This window comes from Ursus arctos, unplaced genomic scaffold, assembly GCF_023065955.2.
Source record: "Ursus arctos isolate Adak ecotype North America unplaced genomic scaffold, UrsArc2.0 scaffold_15, whole genome shotgun sequence".
In the NCBI taxonomy this organism is placed as follows: domain Eukaryota; kingdom Metazoa; phylum Chordata; class Mammalia; order Carnivora; family Ursidae; genus Ursus; species Ursus arctos.
In genome coordinates this window covers 33,059,776-33,081,402 of record NW_026622819.1, presented here as the reverse complement: position 1 = coordinate 33,081,402, position 21,627 = coordinate 33,059,776, and the positions used below count along the sequence as shown (strand labels likewise).

The 21,627-nt window shown below is 42.0% G+C and overlaps 1 protein-coding gene across 2 annotated transcripts; it reads left to right on the top strand.

Moving 5' to 3' along the window:
- The first annotated feature begins 585 nt into the window (after positions 1-585).
- HMGCS1 (3-hydroxy-3-methylglutaryl-CoA synthase 1) lies at positions 586-20,359 on the top strand. 2 transcript variants are annotated; one of them, XM_026506909.4, is made up of 11 exons: positions 606-727; positions 6,177-6,237; positions 11,363-11,820; positions 12,128-12,253; positions 12,781-12,945; positions 14,079-14,244; positions 15,124-15,294; positions 15,979-16,085; positions 17,116-17,241; positions 17,473-17,636; positions 18,567-20,359. In XM_026506909.4, exons 3-11 carry the CDS (start codon positions 11,373-11,375, stop codon positions 18,654-18,656), a joined length of 1,563 nt encoding a protein of 520 aa, XP_026362694.1. In that variant the 5' UTR covers positions 606-727; positions 6,177-6,237; positions 11,363-11,372; the 3' UTR covers positions 18,657-20,359. The 2 variants fall into 2 exon arrangements, with proteins under 2 accessions (XP_044242998.1, XP_026362694.1); XM_044387063.3 differs by lacking the exon at positions 6,177-6,237 and having other exon boundaries at positions 586-727.
- Positions 20,360-21,627: the final 1,268 nt, after the last annotated feature.

Here is a 21,627-nt window from a genome sequence, read left to right as displayed (position 1 = left end):
GTCGTTTTGAATAGAGGTATTAGGTATTTACAAATCGGGTGTTTAGAATATTTACACATTTACAAATTCTGAGTGACATCCTGCTCAAACTCGTAATGCAGGCGCATTTGGCTGCTCTGGAAATTAGAAAACGTTAACATTGCATTCAAATAAAGTATTGCAGAAATCTTACAGGTGAAGCCCAGCTCTGTTGCTAGGCAACCTGACAGACTGGCAAGCGGGGACCAACTTGCCTCCCACACTTGACCATCTCTCCCCAGTGGTGGGACGCGGAGACCTCATTGGCTCCCGTCTCCTCTCACTAAACTCCAATTGGCCGGAGAACCTCTCACTCCGTTCCCGTTGGCTCTCGCTGTCTCTCGCCGCTCTGTAATTGGCAGGCCGGCTCTCGGGCCACCCCACGTCACTCTCTCACCCCACTTCCTCGGCCCTCCGACTTTGTCCCCGCCCCTTCCCCCGCCCTTCCAGCCGCGAGGGAAAACCCTAGCAAGAGCCCGCCTCTAGTTTTCTTCGGATTGGTAGAAGCCTGACTAGGGGGCGGGCACTGCCGGGCTATTCTGCGGGCCGCGATTGGCTGCTGGAACCACTGTCCAGCCTCCCACCGACTCCCGGCGGTGCCGGAGTCGGGCGGGTCGGCCTCTATAAAGCTGGTGGCTGAGAGGAGGTGCCGCGTACTGCATTTTCGTGGCTCGCTACCTTTCCACGGCCACCGCACGGTCACGTTTGGGTGAGTGTCCAGCGACGGGGAGAGCTGGGCTGCTGCGGCGCCGGGGTGAAGGCCGGGCGGAGGCGGTGTCCTTGACTAGGCCCGAAGGAGCTGCAGCTCCGTCCGGGTGGGGCGGAGGCATGGACCCGGCCCGGGAGGATGGGGGCGCCTCGAGCAGGGCGGTGCGGGAACTCCCCTGCCAGGGGCTTGGGGCCGACTGCGGTGGGTTTGACGTGGGGCTGGGGAGTCGCGGAGGGGAGAAGGCGAAAGGGCGTTGAGAGGTAGAGTTCTAATAACATAGTCAGCCAGGGGCTGGAGATGCCAGGGACGTGGCTGTGTTCTCCTTGAGGGGTTTGGGGGTGGGGAGGCCCATCAGGAGGGGACGAGGAAGGAGCTGGGCTGCCAGGGCGTTCCCAGAGCTTTGGGTTAAGGGTGGACGCCAAAGGATGGGGAAAATCACGCCTAATTAGATGGAGGCTTGTAGGTTGGCAGGGGGTGTGTCCTCTTGCAGCCACGTATAGAGAGAGTTGCTGGGAGAAAGGGCAGTGGGCAAGTGTAACTTTTCTTCCCCAGCTCAGGTGCAAGAAAGCATCAAAACCGTGGTTTAACCTGGCTGAATACTTGGGCTGTTGACTGCTTCAGTCGGCTTGCTTCATATCTCACAGATTCCTGCCTCCCACCTTCCCGCCTCCATATTTTTTATGCCCATACTAAAGAAAAATTAGGTTTCCTTGGTGTTCTGAAATCCCATACCCCTCCCTCCTGCTGATAGCTTCAGGGCCAGCCTGACCTGATAGGATGTAATGGGTAGGCACCCACAGGACCTTCACACACAGTGGGGTTTGGGTTAAGCCAAAGTATAAGGTGTTTTTGAAAAACGTGTGTCCTTTGACCAGTGGTAGAGAAAGGGAATACTCTGACCTACCCTGGATGAAGGATTTGGACACAGGTAAGGAGGTCTCTGCGTCATGTTTGCCCCGTGGCCTTGGCCTTAGGCCATCCCAGGCTTCTTTCCCTGCTCACCTCTGCTGCAGCTCCTTCCAGCTACTGATGTTCTTGTCGACCTGCTGCCTGCTGCAGTAGGATGATGTGTTCTGGCTGCTGCTGAGTAACATCTGCTCTTTCGAACTGATGAATTGTGAAAAACAGTGGCAAGATAAATGGCAAAATTAAGACAAATGGAAGTATTTGTATAGTTAATAGGTTTTTCTTTCTGAGATGGCGTTTGGACTTTCATTGTGCAGATTCTGTTAGAGAGCAGATTGAAAGTCCTTAACCTGGATCTTCCAAATGGTTCTTTGTATCTTGAGACCTCTAAGCAGTTTGTGTTGTTTCTTTAATCAAAACTTTTATTTTTAAAATTTCAGTTATTTTTTGTAAGGGTAAGGAGGGCAGGGATAGCATATTTTATGGGAGAGGAGAAAGACTTTATTTTCTTGGTGTTTAACCTTTGTAGGTCTCGTTCTCCTAAATTTATAGGTTTGCCCTTTACTCAATTCTAGTCTAATCAGTAACCCCAGTTCTGAGGAAGGTGTTTCCAAGGGGGATAAATTATAGGCTATTTTGTTTGGGACCATAGAAGGCCATATCATCTGCTGGCTATTTCTGAGCCTTGCTTTTGATTTTGTTTTCTTCTTACATATTCTTCCAGAGTGCTTTTATATCTTGTTTCTGTTAACTGTGGGATGGACTTCAAGATTTTTTTTTTAAGATTTTATTTATTTCAGAGAGAGCGAGAGCGAGAGAGCATGAGCGGGGTGAGGGGCAGAGGGAGTAGCAGGCTCTCTGCTGAGCAGGGAGCTGATGTGGGGCTCCATCCAGGGACTCTGGAATCGTGACTTGAGCCGAAGGCAGACGCTCAACTAACTAAGCCACCCAGGTGCCCCAGGCTTTAAGATTTTTTTATTGAAATTTTAGATAGCGTTTCTGGAAGGAAGTGCAAAACCCTGATATTGATGTAACGTGTATTTCCTCAGTGGCCTAGAATTATTTAAAACCATAAAGCAGTGGAACTGAATGAGGGGAGGTTCTGGTTTGAGGAATTTGATGGGCTGTGTATAAGAATCTATATTTAGTTTCATGTGGAAAAGAACAGTCTTAGAATTTTATGTTGGGTTACTAACAAACCAAATATCATAGAAGGGTATGATTTTTTTTTTTTAAAGATTTATTTATTTTAGAGAGAGAGAGTAGAAGGAGGGGCAGAGGGAGAGGGAGAGAGAATCTCAGGCAGACTCCCCGCCGAGCATGGAGCCCTCTGCTGGGCTTGATCTCATAACCCTGACATCGTGACCTGAACCAAAACCAAGAGTCAGACATTAACTGACTGAGCCACCCAGGCACCCTGTGTGATATTTTTATGTGTCTCAAGATGGTGGTACAGATTCAAAAGCTTGAAAAACATGTTACCCAATCTAATTGGAGGGTAGTAGGACTCAACTCTTAATAATCCATTCGTTTTGAGACTTCTTGATATGTGGTGATGCTCTCTTGCTGTCTGTCAACTGAGCGTAGCTAGAGCAATAGAGGAGAAGCTAATTTTTGAAAGTCTTCATCTTTGCAGGTTTTGTGATTGGGGATGTGTGGATATGGGAATGATGGTAAGAACAACAAATGTTGTCTTATTCCATTTGGATCCACTACATTTTTCAGTAGAAAACCAGTTTTCTTAAACATTTTCTGGGCACCGTTTGATGCAGCAGCTCATTTAAAAAGTGATAGCAAAAAGCACTTACTAATGAGGGCTGCTACAAGTACTCGAATCTAAAAGATTTGTCCTCTGTGATAATTCCAAATTCAGCTCCTCAAAAAAATGGCAGTTGAATGCCCATTACTCCCAGATCTCAAAGGGATTTCAAAAGAATCAAAATACAGCCCCTCTCCCAGGGGAGTCTAGGAATCAAGTGTGGCTAGGAAGACTGCCCATAACTAGTTTTTCATTGAGAGTAGACCCCGAGGACTTTATGTGAATGACGTAGACCTGCTGTAGAAGCATGGGGGCCCTGATTATAAACTTGAGGAAACCTTCTTGGAAGAGGTAGCTTAGAACAAGGCCTTGAAATAGGAGTAGAATTTACAAGCAGACCAGGAAGTCTGGGGAGAGGCAGGAATGTCTGTTTTTTACTGAGAGAGCTAGACCAGAGTGTACAGGCATGGGCAAAGTCTTACCAGTAGTTTTGCTGGCTTGTTCCTAAAGAGGAAAGGTTGCCAGCTCTTTCTCATTAAAAAGGATGTCCTGGATTTCTCTCCCATTATAGTGAAAAAGATCAGCAGGCAACTGCTCCCGGTTTATCATGTACGTAAATGTGTGCCGGATGCACTTCTCTGACTACTTGTTTGAATCAAGGCTGAGGAGGGATCCAGAAGGAGGGATTCAGAACTCTGAGTAAACCCCAGGAGAAAGCATCATGGCAAGAACCTGGTTGGCCCTAGCAGGCTTCGCATTCTTCAGTGTTTATCTTTGCCAAACTAGGAATATCTCTGTCGTGGCTGTGGCTCGAGGCTCCCAACCTGCCCAGCTGCTTGCGGGTCATTATGTGCTTCCTGGCCCAGCCGTGCTTGGAAAGGACCTTCTGTTAGAAAGAAGCTGATGAGCTGCTGGAGACTTGGGCAGTGCTGTTTCAGTCAGGAGAGGGATCCCTCCTAGCGGTTGCGGAAGAGAAGCGAAAGCCTAATCGCTTTCTAATGGACTATTTCCAAGTGGCATTTACCGCCTCCGTTTCCATTCCTGGTTGCCTAGGTAGCACAGCAGTCCTCTGTGAATCTTCTTTTTTCTTCTGTTTCTTTCTTCTTTGCTCTAATGTCCTCCTCTTGCCACTCCTCTCTTCCTCATCCTATCTTTACCCTCCCCTCCTCTTTCTGCCTGGCTCTCCCCACCTAAACTCTCTGCAACTGAAAAAAATCAAAATTGAAAGAGGGAATATTGACAGTTTAGGAGAAATTTCCTTGATGAAAATAGTGTCAAATGGTTTCAAGAAGAAATATTACTAAGTTATTTAGTCTCGACGTGGAGGGGGAATCATGTTTTCCCCTCACCAGAGAGCCAGTCCCTGTGGTCTACTTAATTTGCAGGTTACAAAAGCATAATTTGAGATAATAAAGGACAAAATATAGGTTATTTTCTCAAAAGTGTATGTATAATTCTGTAATCAAAGAGGTTTCTTGGAATATAGAAGTCTTCCTACAGAACTCAGGGTTTATTTATTGGGAGGGGGAGGGTAAACTTAATGAAGTAAAAGGAACTAAATCTCTAAAGAGCTCTTAAATGATCTAATCATGTAAAAGAAATCTTACTAAATTATTTATTAAAAGTAATTCAGAGTACTGAATGTAGTCTCTGGTTAATCAGGCAAGGGCAGATGCTAAATTTGCCAATAATTAAGTAGAGAGCAAAGATAATTGTGTTTTCATTAAGCATAGAAACTGTTGTCTCAAGTAACAATCCTTTAGAACAGATGGACTGAAGAAAATGCTCCATTGTCACCTTCCCTTTTTATTTCCATATAATTTAAACAATGCTAAAGCTTAATGCTCTTTTATCTTGATATCACATGCTTATCTTTTTAATACAAGCACTGTAGGAAAATCACTTAAAAGGTTGGGGAGGGTGGCAGTGGCCATGTTCAAAAGTAGGAGCATAAGATTAAATAAATGAAGGTAATTAGGTCTTGCTGCAGAGATACATATTTTGTTTGAAAAATATTAAGAACTAAGAATTATGTATTGGTACTTTATATTACAAAGCATTATTCACATATTTTATCTTCTCAACCATCTGGGAGGGCGGGTATTAACTCCATTTTATAGATGAGAAAACTGAAGCTCAGAGAGGCACACATTGCTAAAGCCACAAACTCCTAAGGGTAGAGCAAGCTCTTTTTTTTTTTTTTTTTTTTAAGATTTTATTTATTTGAGAAAGAGCACGAGTAGGGGGAGAGGGCAGAGGGAGAAGCAGACTCCCCGCTGAGCAGGGAGCCTGACCCTTGGCTGGATCCCAGGACCCCGGGATCATGACCTGAGCTGAAGGCAGACGCTTTGACACTTCACCGACTGAGCCCCCCAGGCGCCCCTAGAACAAACTCTTGAGTGTGGGAGTCTCATTACTCCAGAGCTTGCTAGTCCAGTACAACTTATTTACATTCCTTTCCTTCAATTCTTAATGTTCAAATTTAGTAAAGACAACCAACAACTCTCCTAGCATCACACTTGGTTTCAAGCCCGAATCAGGGATATGAACTTTGCATGTCAGTTCGTTACCAGGACTCAACCTACCACTCTACGCGCTCATGAAATAAGGGGGGGAAGTTTTATAAGCGTTAAGTACCATTTTTCTAAGGAAAGTCAAATTCTGTTCTATGCAATGTAATTGGACAAGGAAATGTTTATTTTAACTTACTTTGAATTGGAGTCATTATTTGAATTTGTGTGGTGATTTATGACTTTAAAAGAAGTTCTTATTTGAAATTCCTAGTGCCTGAAGGAGGAAACAGAGTGACAGACCTGGAGACTGCAGTTCTTTATTCTTCACACAGGTATGGCGTCCTGTCATGCTGCTAAAGGAAAGCCTTCCTCTCTAACGGAAGGGGGAATTTAATTATTATCCCAGGGCAAATAACCACTTGTGTACCCCACACATTCTTAAAACCCATTACAGAGTTCTGTATCTTTAATCATTAGTTAATGCCTTAGTGCTTTGGGAGACTGTCCAATTTTGTGATTATTAGACTGATGTTTGAAATCTAGACACTAATTTTTTATCCTTTTTAAAGATAAAATTTAAAAAGAAAATTTACACATTTTATTATAAATACAGAGTCACCATTATCCTGCTTAGTTTTTTTTTTTTTTTTAAGGTTTTATTTATTTATTAGAGAGAGAGACAGCCAGCGAGAGAGGGAACACAGGCAGGGGGAGTGGGAGAGGAAGAAGCAGGCTTCCATCAGAGGAGCCTGATGTGGGGCTCGATCCCAGAACTCTGGGATCACCCCCTGAGTCGAAGGCAGATGCTTAACAACTGAGCCACTCAGGCGCCCCAGGTTTTTGTTTTGTTTTGTTTTGTTTTAATTGTGGATACAATGCTCTGAAAAATACTAAAGTACTTTTTTATCAGCAAAAAGTTAAAAATATATGCAGATAATTTTTTAAACTGTCAGATTTTTAAACTATATTTAGAAATTTTTTGTGATATTTAGATAGTGAATGAACCAGAATACCCTATTGTGTATGGAGTTAACACCGTAATGTGAACATCTCAGAGCTTTAGCTGGCCTTTTTCTTATAGCATCTTCTTCAGAGAGCATTTGAGCTGTAGTAAAGATTACATCTCAGAAACTATATCATACTTTTTGTTGTTTGAAATGCCATGGAAACAGTTCCTTCCCTGTATTAATTTTTCATTCTTTTCCTACTTAATCTTACTGCTCCTTAATTTTAACCAAAAGCTAACTATTTCAAATTGGACAGCTTTTTATCAGGAATATAATGAGAACATCTTGGCTGTCAAAACCCCTCAGAGTGAGCAATATGGACCGAGTCAGATAACGTAAACATTTTTTCCACACCAAGATCAGAGTCATGATTCACTTTCAACTTGATGTGTGTGGTTTAGTTAAGCTACATTTTTCCCCCAAATGAAATAAGGGACTTCTTTAACCTCTCAGAGGTTTAAGCATAACAGAGTTATGCCTTGTTTCATAAGTACAATAATATAAGAACTGATCAGAGCTAGTTGGATTATGGTAAATATGAATTAATTATGGAATCAAAGCCTTGCATTGTGGCTTTTAATAAACTGGTTTATACGTTCAGAAGATTGTATATACTTGTCCATTTTATTTCCAAAAGCGTTGCAAGCTGCTGGGTCAGGCAGGGAAAATCACACTGTCCTTAGTGTGTTTAGAGCAGTTTGAAGAGTGGAAAGAATCCAAAGTGGTAACCTTGTGGGAAAGGCTGGGAAGATGGGTAACCCTACTGCCTCTGGTTTGGCAGCTTAGAGGGTAGCATATGGGAGGGGCTCCTCTTATAAGGGTATGGACTGGTCTTTGTTTGGTTTTTAACACTAGTTGTAGAGCTCTTTTCTACAGATTATGCAGAGGACTTAATCTTGTTTTCCTATAAGCTTAGAATCTGCCAAATGACTTTTTAGTTCCTTTATGTCTTTATTTCAACTTCAGTGTAGCATAGTTTAGATTATCGTAAACAGATAGGTTTTCTTGGAAGAGGGGAAAGGGTAGAACAAGGTAAAGAGGTGCTTCTCTATTCACGGAGCTGATTTGACAGTGAGCCTGTGAAGTCATAAAACAGTTGAGGCTGGAATCTGGGAGCCATCCTAAACACCTCCTCGTTTTCCCGGCTTCTAGTCAATCACAATTTCTGCCGGGTTTTTGCTTCTGTATTTTTTGAAGCTGTTCCTTCTTTACCCCTCCTGTGGCAATTGCTCTAGTACATGAGCTGTCTTACCCGGACTGCTGTATGTGCCCCTAACCCAAATCCATTCTCCACACCGCACCAGTGATTGTGCAAAACGGGGATGCACAAGCTTTTTTGACTATGACCCTCAGTAAGAAATATGCTTTATATTGCAACCTAGGATATATGTGAATAATTGAAACAGAATTTTCATGGAAAAATTCTTAAAGTTACTGTGTGCCGTGCAAGCTGATGTTTTCTGTTCTTTACTACTACGTTTTAAAAAATGTTGTTTGCCCTTCACTAAATTGATTGCGGAGTTGGAAAAATACATTGACCCGAACATGAATATGACCCTGTTATTTCTGTCTAAAACCCTCTGATGGCTTCTTACTGTCTTCATGGTGACACTGAAACCCCCTGACAGCAGCATCCCAGAGTCTTTATGACCCGACCCTGGCCTAGCTCTCCTGACCTACTGCTTGCCTGCTCTGCTCACTGGGCCTCACATTTCATTCAGTAAATGAGTAAAACTTCTCCTAGCTCTCTGTATCTTGCCTTTTTATATGTTGTCCAGCCTGTGGAGGATCTCCTGTCACTATTTGCTTCTGCACAGCTTTACTGATTACTCCTCACTCATTCTGAAGACTCAAGGCAGCACCAGTAACCAAGAAGCCTCTCTTCCCACTCCTCCCCTTGCCTCCAGGCTGGGTTAGGTAGTTCTCCTAACATCATGTGACTGTCTCTGTTGTTTCACTTGTTTATTATTAGATGTTTATATCCTACACACGGAGGTGGTGAATATTTGAAAGGGGAAGGGTTATCTCCTATGAAACTTATCCCAAATGTTTGGCATGTAACACGTTGTCATTGCTTGAATAAGTGAAAAACATAAAAATTAAACAAGATTCTGATATTTAGAAGGAAGATTCAATGATATGCCGTAGGACCTTTAACTTAGATTTTGTGATTATATTTCTAGGTGCCTATTTTCTAGGTTTTAATATACTTATAACTTTTTTTTAAGATTTTATTTATTTGTCATAAAGAGAGAAAGAGCACAAGTATGGGGAGCAGCAGATGGAGAGGGAGAAGCAGGCTCCCCACTGAGCAAGGAGCTGGATGCGGGACTTGATCCCAAGACCTTGGGGATCACGACCTGAGCTGAAGGCAGACGCCTAACCAACTGAGCCACCCAGGCGTCCCAATACACTTATAACTTGATGACCTATGGGCTAAGGGTAGATTACATGATTTAAGGATAACCTCTCTGCTTTAGATGTCCTCTCAAGATTTCAAAAATTAACAACTCACCAAGGCAGTAGTCTGTAATTTCATTATGCCTAATACTATACCAGAGTTTGCAGAGTGGCAGAGGACAAAGGACATAAATATAGGATTTGACTTTTCATTTTTGGGAGTCAAAGTAGTCATTGGTAAAGAACGTTGGTGAGCCAGTAGGACCCAGGTAACTCTCATAAGCCAAGACCTTTAGGTGAATGAAGACCTGAAATTCTGTCACGTAAGGAGCACCTTGCAATTAACATGATGTCTAAAAAGGAAATTGAGTTGTAGAAGTTTAAATGGGGAAAAAAATTCTTTCTCTAAAACTAATAGGCTGTGCCATTCTTCAAGGCCTGATAAGTGTGTATTCCTGACTCCTGTGGCAGCTGGGTTCTGGGTGGACTGCCCATGGAAGTTCTCAAGGGAGAGAGGAGATGGGAAGGCGAGGCTGGCTTGTTTTTGTCAGTGGGGCTGCAAGAAGGGAGGGGGAGGGTTGTCTGGGCTTGAGCTCAGCAGCAGAGGGTCTGGCACCCATAGCTCCAGCAGCTTCCGTCGGAGTGTGAGCTCTTAGGATCTCAATAACCACCTGCCCCCTTGACCCCTAGCCCCGCCAACAGGTTTGTAACCATTTCCCTGTGTTAAATTCTCCCCTGTTTGAAATACCTAGAATGATTTCTCTTTTCCTGATTAATACAGTCTCTAAAGAAATTGAGGAGGCTCTGGTAGGTTCTGTGACTTGCCCATCCACACATAGCAATGCTCTTGAGTGGCTAGCGCATTTGTTTTACTGTTAGTAAATAAATCTAGACATTACTAAAAGTATTTACAGTGTGGCAAGAGTCTTTTTTAGCACCCTTTTTAAGAAAGAAAGGGGTGGTTTTAAGAGGTGTTATCTAGATGCCACACAAATAATACGTGGATTACCAGTTTTCAAATTTGAATCAGAGTTTGGTTTTTTTCCCTGATTTAGAAGCTAAGTGATACCTTGTGGTTCTGCAATCATTTATTGCCTATAGACTAGCTGTAGAAAGTGTAGCATATTGGCATATGACTCTGTGATGAGTCCTGGAACTTATTCTTGCTTAAAATTTTCATCGTTTGGGTTGTTGGGGGTGTTCTTTATAATAACAGGGGCCTTGTAGAGATTGACTTGGTAGACTTCTGTAGTGTGGCTTTTCTACTTGCTGAGATTGTTTAGATCACTGAAGAATGAAATATATTTATGATGACCGACTGACCGATTTAAACTTTGTTGGGTGGCCAGGAACAGATCAGGTACTTGAATTCTGATTTGTGGACCGTATCGCTAAATTGTCATTGTGTTTCATCTTACAGTTTTTTACAATAGAAGAATCTTATTTGAGTTTTCTTTACCATTAATAATCCTGTTTTAAATCTAAAGAGATCTAGGTGGGTTTTTTGTTTGTTTCTTTTAAGGAGTTTATTTTTAAGCACTCTCTCCACCCAGTGTGGGGCTTGAACTCAAAACCCTGAGATGAAAGGTCACGTATTCCACCGACTGAGCCAGCCAGGCACCCCTGAAGATGTCTAGTTTTAAATAAAGTGCAAATCTCTCTAAAAGACAATGATTTTAAATAGTAGTGTTCCGTTCATATTGTAATTGTTACTTTCACATATTAAAATTGCCCCTAATCTAGTCAGTGGTATTGTAATAGCATTACATGATGACAGACGGGAGCTGCACTTACGGTGAGCATAGCGCAATGCTTGGAGTTGTCAAATAACTAGGTCGTACACCTGAAACTAATGTGACATTGTGTGTCAACTATACTTCGATTAAGAAAAATAATAATAAAATAAAATTGCCCTAAATGAAATATACTAAACTTAGAAACTAAATTAACATTTCAGGTCATAGTTGAACTTTTAATGTTGATTTCTTAAGTTTGACAATCTGGAATTTATAACCTAAAACAGTGTTTTCTTCTGTTTTTCTTTCTAAAGCTCTTTCACCATGCCTGGGTCACTTCCTGTGAATGCAGAAGCCTGCTGGCCAAAAGATGTGGGAATTGTCGCCCTTGAGATCTATTTTCCTTCTCAGTATGTTGATCAAGCCGAGTTGGAAAAATACGATGGTGTAGATGCTGGAAAGTATACTATTGGCTTGGGCCAGGCCAAGATGGGCTTCTGCACAGATAGAGAAGACATCAACTCTCTTTGCCTGACTGTGGTTCAGAATCTTATGGAGAGACATAGCCTTTCGTATGATTGCATTGGGCGTTTAGAAGTTGGAACAGAGACGATCATTGACAAATCAAAGTCCGTGAAGACTAATTTGATGCAGCTCTTTGAGGAGTCTGGGAACACAGATATAGAAGGAATAGATACGACTAATGCATGCTATGGAGGCACAGCTGCTGTCTTCAACGCTGTTAACTGGATTGAGTCCAGCTCTTGGGATGGTATGTCGCGTATTATTCCAAAGAAACTCTCCGTGAGGATGCATAGGCCCACATGACCTTTTAATGAATGCCGCATGCAAACTTACCAGTTATGCTTGTTTGAATATGGTCAGAAATGTAGCTCTTTCAACTTATCTAAATTATAAACTGGTTGTCTTTATCATGTAGGACAAATTATAAAAATTTAGAATCTTTTTTGCTTTGCCAAAGATGGGAAAGCATATTCTGGGAAAATAGAAGACTTCATTGTATATGTATGGTACTTACAGTGGCGATCACCTTCATGTGTATTAACAATCTTTTTCAGGACGGTATGCCCTGGTAGTTGCGGGAGATATTGCTGTATATGCCACAGGAAACGCTAGACCTACAGGTGGAGTGGGAGCTGTTGCTCTGTTAATTGGGCCAAATGCTCCTTTAATTTTTGACCGAGGTAGGTGGGAGAGCATTTTTTTTTTATTAGCAACGTATGCCGAGAAAGTTGAAAATACAAATGGAAGCTAGTCTTACCGAGTGTTCATTAAATGCAGGTACTACCTGCTCAGTGTTTTATACGAGTTAGCATATTTGGTCTTTATAGGAATTTTATGAGATAAGTAATGTCATTCTCATTTTACAGAGCAGTAAAATGGGCTTAAGTAATAAACAGTAACTTGCCCACAGTCACTCGTTAGTGAAAGTTCAATTTGTTTTCAGTTCAGTAGAGCAATTGTGATCTCCCAGTTACAGATAAGAAACTTGTATAAAATGTTGTATATCAAAGGAGTCTTAGGCCTGTCCATGGATGCTGTTACATTTCATTTCAATTACATGTGGGTTTCACCTTGTGATTTCCATGCTGCAAATGGCAAGAATTGACTAGATAGTTTTAGGAAAGTCCCCAGATAATGCAATCTGCTGACTAACATACAATCATCAAGGAGCAGAAATAAATGTCATCTACCTTTTTCGTTCTGATAGGACTTCGTGGGACACATATGCAACACGCCTATGACTTTTACAAGCCTGATATGCTTTCGGAATATCCTATAGTTGATGGGAAACTGTCCATACAGTGCTACCTCAGTGCACTAGACCGCTGCTATTCCGTCTACCGTAAAAAGATCCGTGCCCAGTGGCAGAAGGGTGGGTTTCACGCGTGTGCCTTGGTTTGGGCATCTGTTGAGGGCACTGTGGTGTGCCGAGTGTCTTTAGTGAGATCCTGCTTTGTGGGCATCCTTCGTTAGTGTCCTCGAACTATTTCTTCCTCACCCACCAGATTGCATTTCCCCACAGATTTGGGGAATGTGTAATTTAGGAATAACAGGGAAGCTTTGGAAATGAGGTATATCTATGCAGAAACGCTTATTTGGACTTACCCCCAGTAAAAAAAAATCAAAACTAGGGTAAAAGAAAGTAACTTGAATTTTGTTCATCTTTTGAGAGAGAGAGGTACTTTTACAAGGCTTTAGCTTGCAGCTGTGATCCAGAGCAAACTCTAATGAAAATCCGTTACTGAAGTGACCCCCTTCCTCCCACAGGCTGTTTGCATTTGACCTGTGAATTCAAACTTGCTTTTCCAGTGTCCTCATTAATCTCTGTCTTTAACCCTGAAAAAGTTCTTGAGATACTCAAAAGGACAGCATTTGAATTAGTGCCATTAAAACACACAGTATCATATAAATTAGGCTTTTTCCGTAGACCAACTTTGCTTTATAGAGGTTGTTAAGAGAGGGTTAAAATAAGTATTGAGTAATGTAATAAGATTCGTAGTGGTCCTGGAGAAGAAACATTCTTGCAGTGTGTAAAACGTCATACTGTTCGCCAGTATTGAACGGGACAGTGATTTTCGAACATTATTAGGCCCCAGAGTGAGCAGTACACTCTACCTTGTCTGTGTGCTAAACTCACCCAGAAATAAGAAATTACATGCCATGCCACAAATTATGCAGTTTGCTATTTTCTGCCCTATTCTGTTTCATTAAAAAAATACCCTAAGGTTAAAAAAAAAAAAAAAAAAAAAAGCTGGCCCCAACCCACTAAATTAATTACAGACTCTTTAAGACTCTCTGAAGTTTGAAAACAGTAATGTAGTGGGGGATGTTCTGTCTCTGGATGTCTTTTTGATACGCATTTTAAGCCCTAGAGATATTTCATTACACAGTATATTTTTGGTTGTTGTTTAAAGATAGAAGAACATCGTAGCCTTGTTCTAAAATCAAACTTTAAAAGTTAGTGTTTTAAATGAATTTCATAATTTCTTTGGATTTCTCTTTCAGAGGGTAATGATAAAGATTTTACCTTGAATGATTTTGGTTTCATGATCTTCCACTCACCCTACTGTAAGCTGGTTCAGAAATCTCTAGCTCGGATGTTGCTGAATGACTTCCTTAATGACCAGAACAGAGATAAAAATAGTATCTATAGTGGCCTGGAAGCCTTTGGGTAAGAGAAGTTTGTTAGGATTTTTTTTTTCTTCTGTGTGTATTTTATCTGTTAAACCATTCTTTTCATAGATACGAAAATTTTCTTTTTTTTTCTTTTTTGTTAAAGATTTTTATTTATTCATTTGAGACAGATAGAATGAGCAGGGGGAGAGGCAGAGGAAGAGGCAGGCTCCCTGCTGAGCCAGGAGCCCAATGTGGGGCTCGATCCCAGGACCCTGGGATCACGACCTGAGCCAGAGGCAGAAGCTTGACCATCTGAGCCACTCAGGCGCCCCTAGACATGAAGATTTCTTCCTTTTAGATCTGTTCCCGTTGTCACCACGATATTAGACCCCATGAATGCCTGTATTTACTACGACAGCCTCTGAAATCTTCTCCCTGCGTCTCCAGCCCCTGTGCCCCATCCTGTCCTGCAGCTGCCGTCCTAGAGTGCACGCTCCTGCCCCTTCCACCTCCCCCCACTTCTCTGGCTCCCTGTGTGCCAGCCTGTTAAACTCATTCTGTCCCTTCTACATCTAGTAAATTCTACCCTACTTTTTAAGGCTTGGCTCCTGCAATATCCTGACTTTTATAACTAAATAGACTTTATGATGGACTTGAAATAGTAGTGTATTCTGTTTGGTGACGACAGAGCTTTCATGAGTTTATTGACCCATGAGAATTCTGTTGTCCTAACTTGATGATAAAAAGCTTTGATAAAAAGGACCATATTTGTGCAACAGTTAACATCTTCATGGCAATTAGCATGTGGCTCCTTGGCTTTTAATAGGAAGACGGGATCGTACACACAGATTAGAATATTAGTTATACGTCGACTAGTATAATAAAAATGTAGTCTTTGAACATTGTAAGATGGCCTTTTTACTAAATCTTTCAGGGATGTTAAATTAGAAGATACCTACTTTGATAGAGATGTGGAAAAAGCATTTATGAAGGCTAGTTCTGAGCTCTTTAACCAGAAAACAAAGGCATCTTTGCTTGTGTCGAATCAGAATGGAAATATGTACACATCGTCCGTGTATGGCTCCCTCGCTTCGGTTCTAGCACAGTAAGTACATAGTTCCGCTGCCTAACTCCTCTCACTTGGGGATGTTAGATTTTGAACACCAAAGCTGGTGGCAGGCATGTTGAGGGCAGGTCCCACGATGACATTTTATTTCCAGGTTCAATAGCCTCCCGTCCATTGACTTAGAGGATGAGTGAGACGAGGCTACTATACTCCTGAGCACTTCAGTTCCTACTGGCTTTCCTGGCTGCTCTTCTCATGGTCATCTCACCCTTGACCTGCAGTTGAGCTGTACCTCCCTAGTTGACTAACTAACTTATTTTATTGCATAGTAACTTTCATAAGCCCCATCATTCCCAAAGAGACAGAAACTGTTGTTTTCAGTCTGTTTATTGTAAAGCTTTGGGTCATCTTCCTAAGGCTATAGGATGGCTTTTTACTCCCAACTTCTGTCTTCCCACACATCATAGTTTTGGATCAGTGAGACTTGTTATTGTTTTTTATTTTTGTTTATTTGTAAAGATTTTATTTATCTGAGAGAGAGAGAGAGAGAGAGAGCACAAGCTGGGGGAGGGGCAGACTCCCCACTGAGCAGGGAGCCCCCCTCGAGGCTGGATCCCAGGACCCTGAGATCATGACCTGAGCCAAAGGCAGACGCTTATCCGACTGAGCCACCCAGGCGCCCCTCGGTGAGACTTTTTAATAGTTTTCCTCCCCCCTACACAGGTACTCGCCTCAGCAGCTGGCAGGAAAGAGGATTGGGGTGTTCTCTTACGGTTCTGGTTTGGCCGCCACCCTGTACTCCCTTAAAGTTACACAAGATGCCACACCAGGTACGTGCCGACTCTTCCAGCAGGAGTGTGTTGGGAACCGTCCGTGCGAAGAGCTGAGGTTGATTCAGCGGGCTCTTGAATCTGTCCCACAGAGCGCACGTTTGTGTCTTCCTCACTTCTTTTAACACGCCAGATTTTTACTCTCCACTCTAAGAATCTGCTTTAACTGAGTAAGTGGCAGCGTTGTGTCGGAGCCAGGATTGCTCTTTCCTTTTTTCCAAGTCAGAAAAAATATAGAATGAGCTTAAAAGAAGCTTTTTTTTTGGCATTTATGGCATTGTGTTTGACTTTTCCTTCTTCAGCAAGGAACTTTAATTTTTATCTTTTCTCTCGTTCGTAAAGCATTTATAACGAGAGAGGGGATGCAGGCAGGAAAGGGGATGTGTCTGTCTAATGCAGGCAGCCGTTGAGTCTGATCTGATGCGTAATACCAAATCAGTCCTTGTTGGGTCAGTTTCATACCAGATACCTAATTTTTATAGATTTATGGTCTTGGCTTATATGCCTGAGCAGGAAGGAGCAAAAACATGGAAAAAAACTGATGGAAGACTTGGCATTACTTGAAAACTGTGTCATGGATTGACCATGGACAAGTTATTTATAGTTTCAAATCCCATCTGTTTCCTACTTTGTCTACTGGCTGATACCAAACAAATGTCTAGTCAGAGATCATAGGAAGCTGTGCCAAACAGATACCATTTTTTCTTTCAACCAAATAGTATCTGGTAGTTCTGTAAGACATGAAAAGTTGTTCTTCCATTTGGCAGCATCTTGTTCAGGTTTTGGGGCATGCTACTTTTGTCTTTTTGTCTTTTTTTTTTTTTAGAGCGAGAGTGTTCGGAGGTATGGGGGCACAGAGGGAGAGAGAATCCCAAGCAGGCTCCACGCCCAGTGCAGAGCCTGATGCGGGGCTCAATCTCATGACCCTGAGATCATGAGCTGAGCCCAAGTCAAGAGTCAGACACTTACCTGACTGAGCCACCCAGGTGCCCCTACTTTTGTCTTTTAATATTGGGATTTACTGTTTTAGGGTCTGCTCTTGATAAAATAACGGCAAGTTTGTGTGATCTTAAACCAAGACTTGACTCAAGAACTTGTGTGGCGCCAGAAGTCTTTGCTGAAAACATGAAGCTCAGAGAGGACACTCATCACTTGGGTAAAAATATTAAATTGTGTTTAAACATATGGGTGTACCCCCAAAAGTCTACTGGAGGGCACTTAATAACCTGAAACATGTTACGTGTAAGATAAGGGTATCTAGGCTTTCTTCAGTGCTAATCTGATGTCAGGGAACATGGTGGGGAAATAGGCAACTTCTTGCTTCTAGTTTTGCTGGCTGACTAGTATGTCGTTAACGAATGTTTCATGTTCTCTGCCCTTTCTTCAGTCAACTATATTCCCCAGAGTTCAGTAGATTCACTCTTCGGAGGCACGTGGTACCTAGTCAGAGTGGATGAGAAGCACAGGAGGACCTATGCCCGGCGCCCCTCGCCCAGCGATGACGCCCTGGGTGAAGGAGTAGGACTTGTCCATTCAAGTACAGCCACAGAGGTAGGTGAAGTTCGACGTGTTTGCTCTCGGCCTCTGACAGGGTAAGAAATTTCCACCGCAGATCTCAGGGCTTAGGAGACCTGAGACTGAGCCATTTAAAGGAATGTCGATAAAGTAGAGTCCCTCAGAGCAAGGCCTTGGCCCTGGATTCCCGCTGTGCCATTTTCTAATTGTATAAAATGCTTTGCACTTAAATTACTAGCATTTTTAAAACGTGCAATGAATCCTGGGTTTTGTTAAGAATACCAGCATTTAAAGGAAGACTGATGTAAAGAGAAGGCCCGTTTGTGATCATGCCCAGTGAGGGCAGAATTTGGAGCCCTTCTCATCTCTTCTCAGGCCATTGTCACATCTGTCTACAGAATGTCAGGAAGTAACACTAATTGCAGTGATTTGAATTCCTGTTGTATGCTAGGAACTTTATTAACATTTTCTAATTTAACCCTTACAAAATCCATCTTGAGGTAAATGATACTATCCCCATCTTAGAGACAAAGCTGCAAGAAGTGAAATGGCTTGCCGAGGATCGTGGCCACGGTTCAGACTGAAACGTGATAGCCCTGGAGTTTATTTACCTGCTCAGCACAGAGTTGATGAGGGCATGGTGTTGCTTCTTGCCGTTGCACGAGTCAGGTCACTAGTCAGGCCACCAGAGTCAGAGTTGAGAACGCAAGAGTAACAAGTAGAATACTGTGTGGGGTGGCTCTCTGTGGCCTCCTTCTCTCCCTTGCTCTGTATTTGTGTAATAACTTCATGATAAAGTAAAGAATAGCTATTTATTTCCTTCCATGGAGAGTTCTAGAGAATATACGTTTAGTATAAACCTCGCCAAAATTGTCCTTTCTCAGTTTTTTCACTAGAATTTAGCACCATGACTCTTTAAAAACAAAAACAAAACAGAGTCAACAGCTTTTTTTCCTTTGATTTTAGCATATTCCAAGTCCTGCCAAGAAAGTGCCAAGACTGCCTGCAACGGCAGCAGAACCCGAAGCAGCTGTCATTAGTAACGGGGAGCACTGAGATGCTTCTGTGAGGTGGAAGACTTCAGTGCGGGGTGGGGCGGGGGGTGTATGGGAACAGTTCTGGGAATGTGGGATGTCTGGGGACAATTTTAAAGGATTACATGTTGTGTAACTTTTTATGTGACTGACACGGAGCCTGGAAAACTATGGTCTTCTTGGGAAAGTCTCTTTGCTCAATCTGCTAATGTGCTTCCTCGTGTGGTCTAGCCCATGCTTAATGGACGGGAATGTTTAAGGGCTCTGTAAACTTCATACCTCTCTGGCCATTTGTATGCATGAAGCTTAGTCTTTCAATATGGTATGATGAATCGTGTGCTTCAGGCGAAGAAAGCAGAGGTACTAGTCTCCAATTTTAATTTTTTTAAACACGTAAGAATTTTGTACTTTGAACAAACAAGCTTACTGAAAGTACCTGTGGTTTTTGAAAAAAAGTTTCTAGTGTAGGGAATATAGTCTTAAAATGTGATAGGCACAAACCCTGTTTTAAAATGGCAAGACAAACCTGTTCTTTTTCTATAATTTATAAATCCTGAAGAGGGAGAAGAGTTGGGATGGTAACACTGGTTCTGGAAACTGGAATGTTGCTTCAAATCCAGGCCAGCAGTGACACATTATTGTAATGACCTCTGTGAACAGAGAGATGCATTAAGCCACGTCTGCTACAGACAACGTGGTACATTGGGAGGCCGTGGACGTAGCTCTGGTCTGCTTCGGAATCATTGGCTCAAGGTGGCGATGTTAGTGGGGCGGTGTATGGGGAAGTGGTTGCAATCCTTTGCACCTTATTTTGAAGAATAAATAAAACATTTTTCTGGCTGCCTTTTAAAATTTTAAAACAAACTGGAAGGATGGGGCGCAGGGCATTATTAGGTTACCTCTGATGCTTCAGTGTTATAAATTCAACTTAAAGACTGACAGCCTAAGTTCATGGTGTAAGTATTCTTTTTCCTTTCTTCTCCCTTTTTTGGGTGTCTTTTCAATGAACACTAAAAAGTACAACCCGAGTTTTATATAGTATGACCAGCCAAAAAAAGTATTCCATTTCAAGGTCTGGAAGTAGGATTTATAAAGCATTTTTTCAGACTTTCACCTTAAAAAAAAAAAAAAAAAAAAAAAACCACGAAAACTATCACATGGGATGAGTAAGCAGACTGGTTAGACAGTTTTGTAGATCTTCTTGGTGCTGAACTATGACATGAGCCTTATAGATTGTAAAATAGAGATAGTTGGAACTAATGTACAGAACTAAATTTTTTAAACTTTATTTGCTGTTAAATTCTGTGAAGTTTCAGTTATCTAAAATAAACTTACATAAATATGAACTGTAATGTTTCAGATTACAAGGTAATACGTAATGTAGTGTTTGTAAAATACTCTTGTCTAATATTAACTAGTGGTATTTTGATTTGTACAGTCATAATTTGTTAAAATGACTTCATTTTAACATCCACTGATGTAGATTAATAATGTAAGTTCACATTTAAAGATTAAGGGGGAAATGGTGCATGTAATACTTTCACAAGTATTGGGAGGTTTGGTATGTTTTGAAAAGAGTAATTTAACTTTTGGGTGTCAGGAAATGGGTTTTTCTCAAAGTCCATTGCCGGCAATGGGCAAGCTTAGTAATATTGGCACAGAGCATTAACTGTACACCTTATTAACAGTGAGGTGAATAACTTTGAATAAAGTTTTAGAGAAATATTTCAGTTATTTGTGTATTCCTTTTCCCTCCTGAAAAAGGCAAGAAATCGGGGCGCCTGGGTGGCTCAGTCGTTAAGCGTCTGCCTTCGGCTCAGGGCGTGATCCTGGCGTTCTGGGATCGAGCCCCACATCAGGTTCCTCCTCTGGGAGCCTGCTTCTTCCTCTCCCACTCCTTCTGCTTGTGTTCCCTCTCTCGCTGGCTGTCTCTCCGTCTGTCGAATAAATAAATAAAATCTTTTAAAAAAAAAAAAGAAAAAAGAAATCAGCTAATATGCTATTTTTAAATATGAGTGTTTATTTCATTTCTTTCATTCATTTACTAATTTATTCATTTATCCTTTTTTTTGGTTAAGATTTATTGATTTATTTGACAGAGAGAGAGAGCACAAGCAGGGGGAGCAGCAGGCAGAGGAAGAGGGAGAAGCAGGCTCCCCGCTAAGCAGAGAGCCCAACGTGGGGCTTGATCCCAGGACCCTGGGATCATGACCTGAACTGAAGGCAGACGCTTAACTGACTGAGGACCCAGGTGCCCCTATTCATTTATCATTCAACAAACATTTGGAAACCTGATATAAGCAAGGCACTCTGGATTAAAGATTATAAGGTATATGGTCTTGCCTTCAAGGAGCTATTCATCTAGTATAGAAGAATTTGTACTGATAATCTATTATTCTTACACTTCAAAGACATTAACTCCCAAATTGGGTAGTAAACATGTATAAACTTTGCCATAAGCATTTATGAAGAGGATTGCTATGTTTTCCTAAAAACAACCTGAGATTAAGGGTTGCCAATTAAAGATTAAAAGCAAATTTAACAGCCCATATAGAATGGCCTACTATCAGCAAGAGCCTCCAACCTAGGAGCCACATGTTTTAAGATTTATTTATGTGAGAGAGAGACAGAGCGAGCATGAGCAGGGGAGGGGGAGAGGGAGCCTCTCAAGCAGACTCCCCACTCAGCGTGGAGCCTGACACGGGGCTCGATCCCATGACCCTGAGATCATGAGCTGAGCCAAAATCAAGCATTGGACACTCAATCAAACTGAGCCACGTAGTCACCACTAAGAGCCACATGTTGCTGGTGCTTCCAGGGGTTTTATAGAGTTTTTGCAGTGGCGGTAACACTGAACTAGGTCACCTCTAAGACCCCTAGCCACTCTCAGGATTGTGTGAATTAGGAATTAACCCAGATTATTTTCTAGCCCTGTTTAGCTCATAACATCATGTCATGTGTAGATTCAATACTTAGTGATAATTTATTTTATT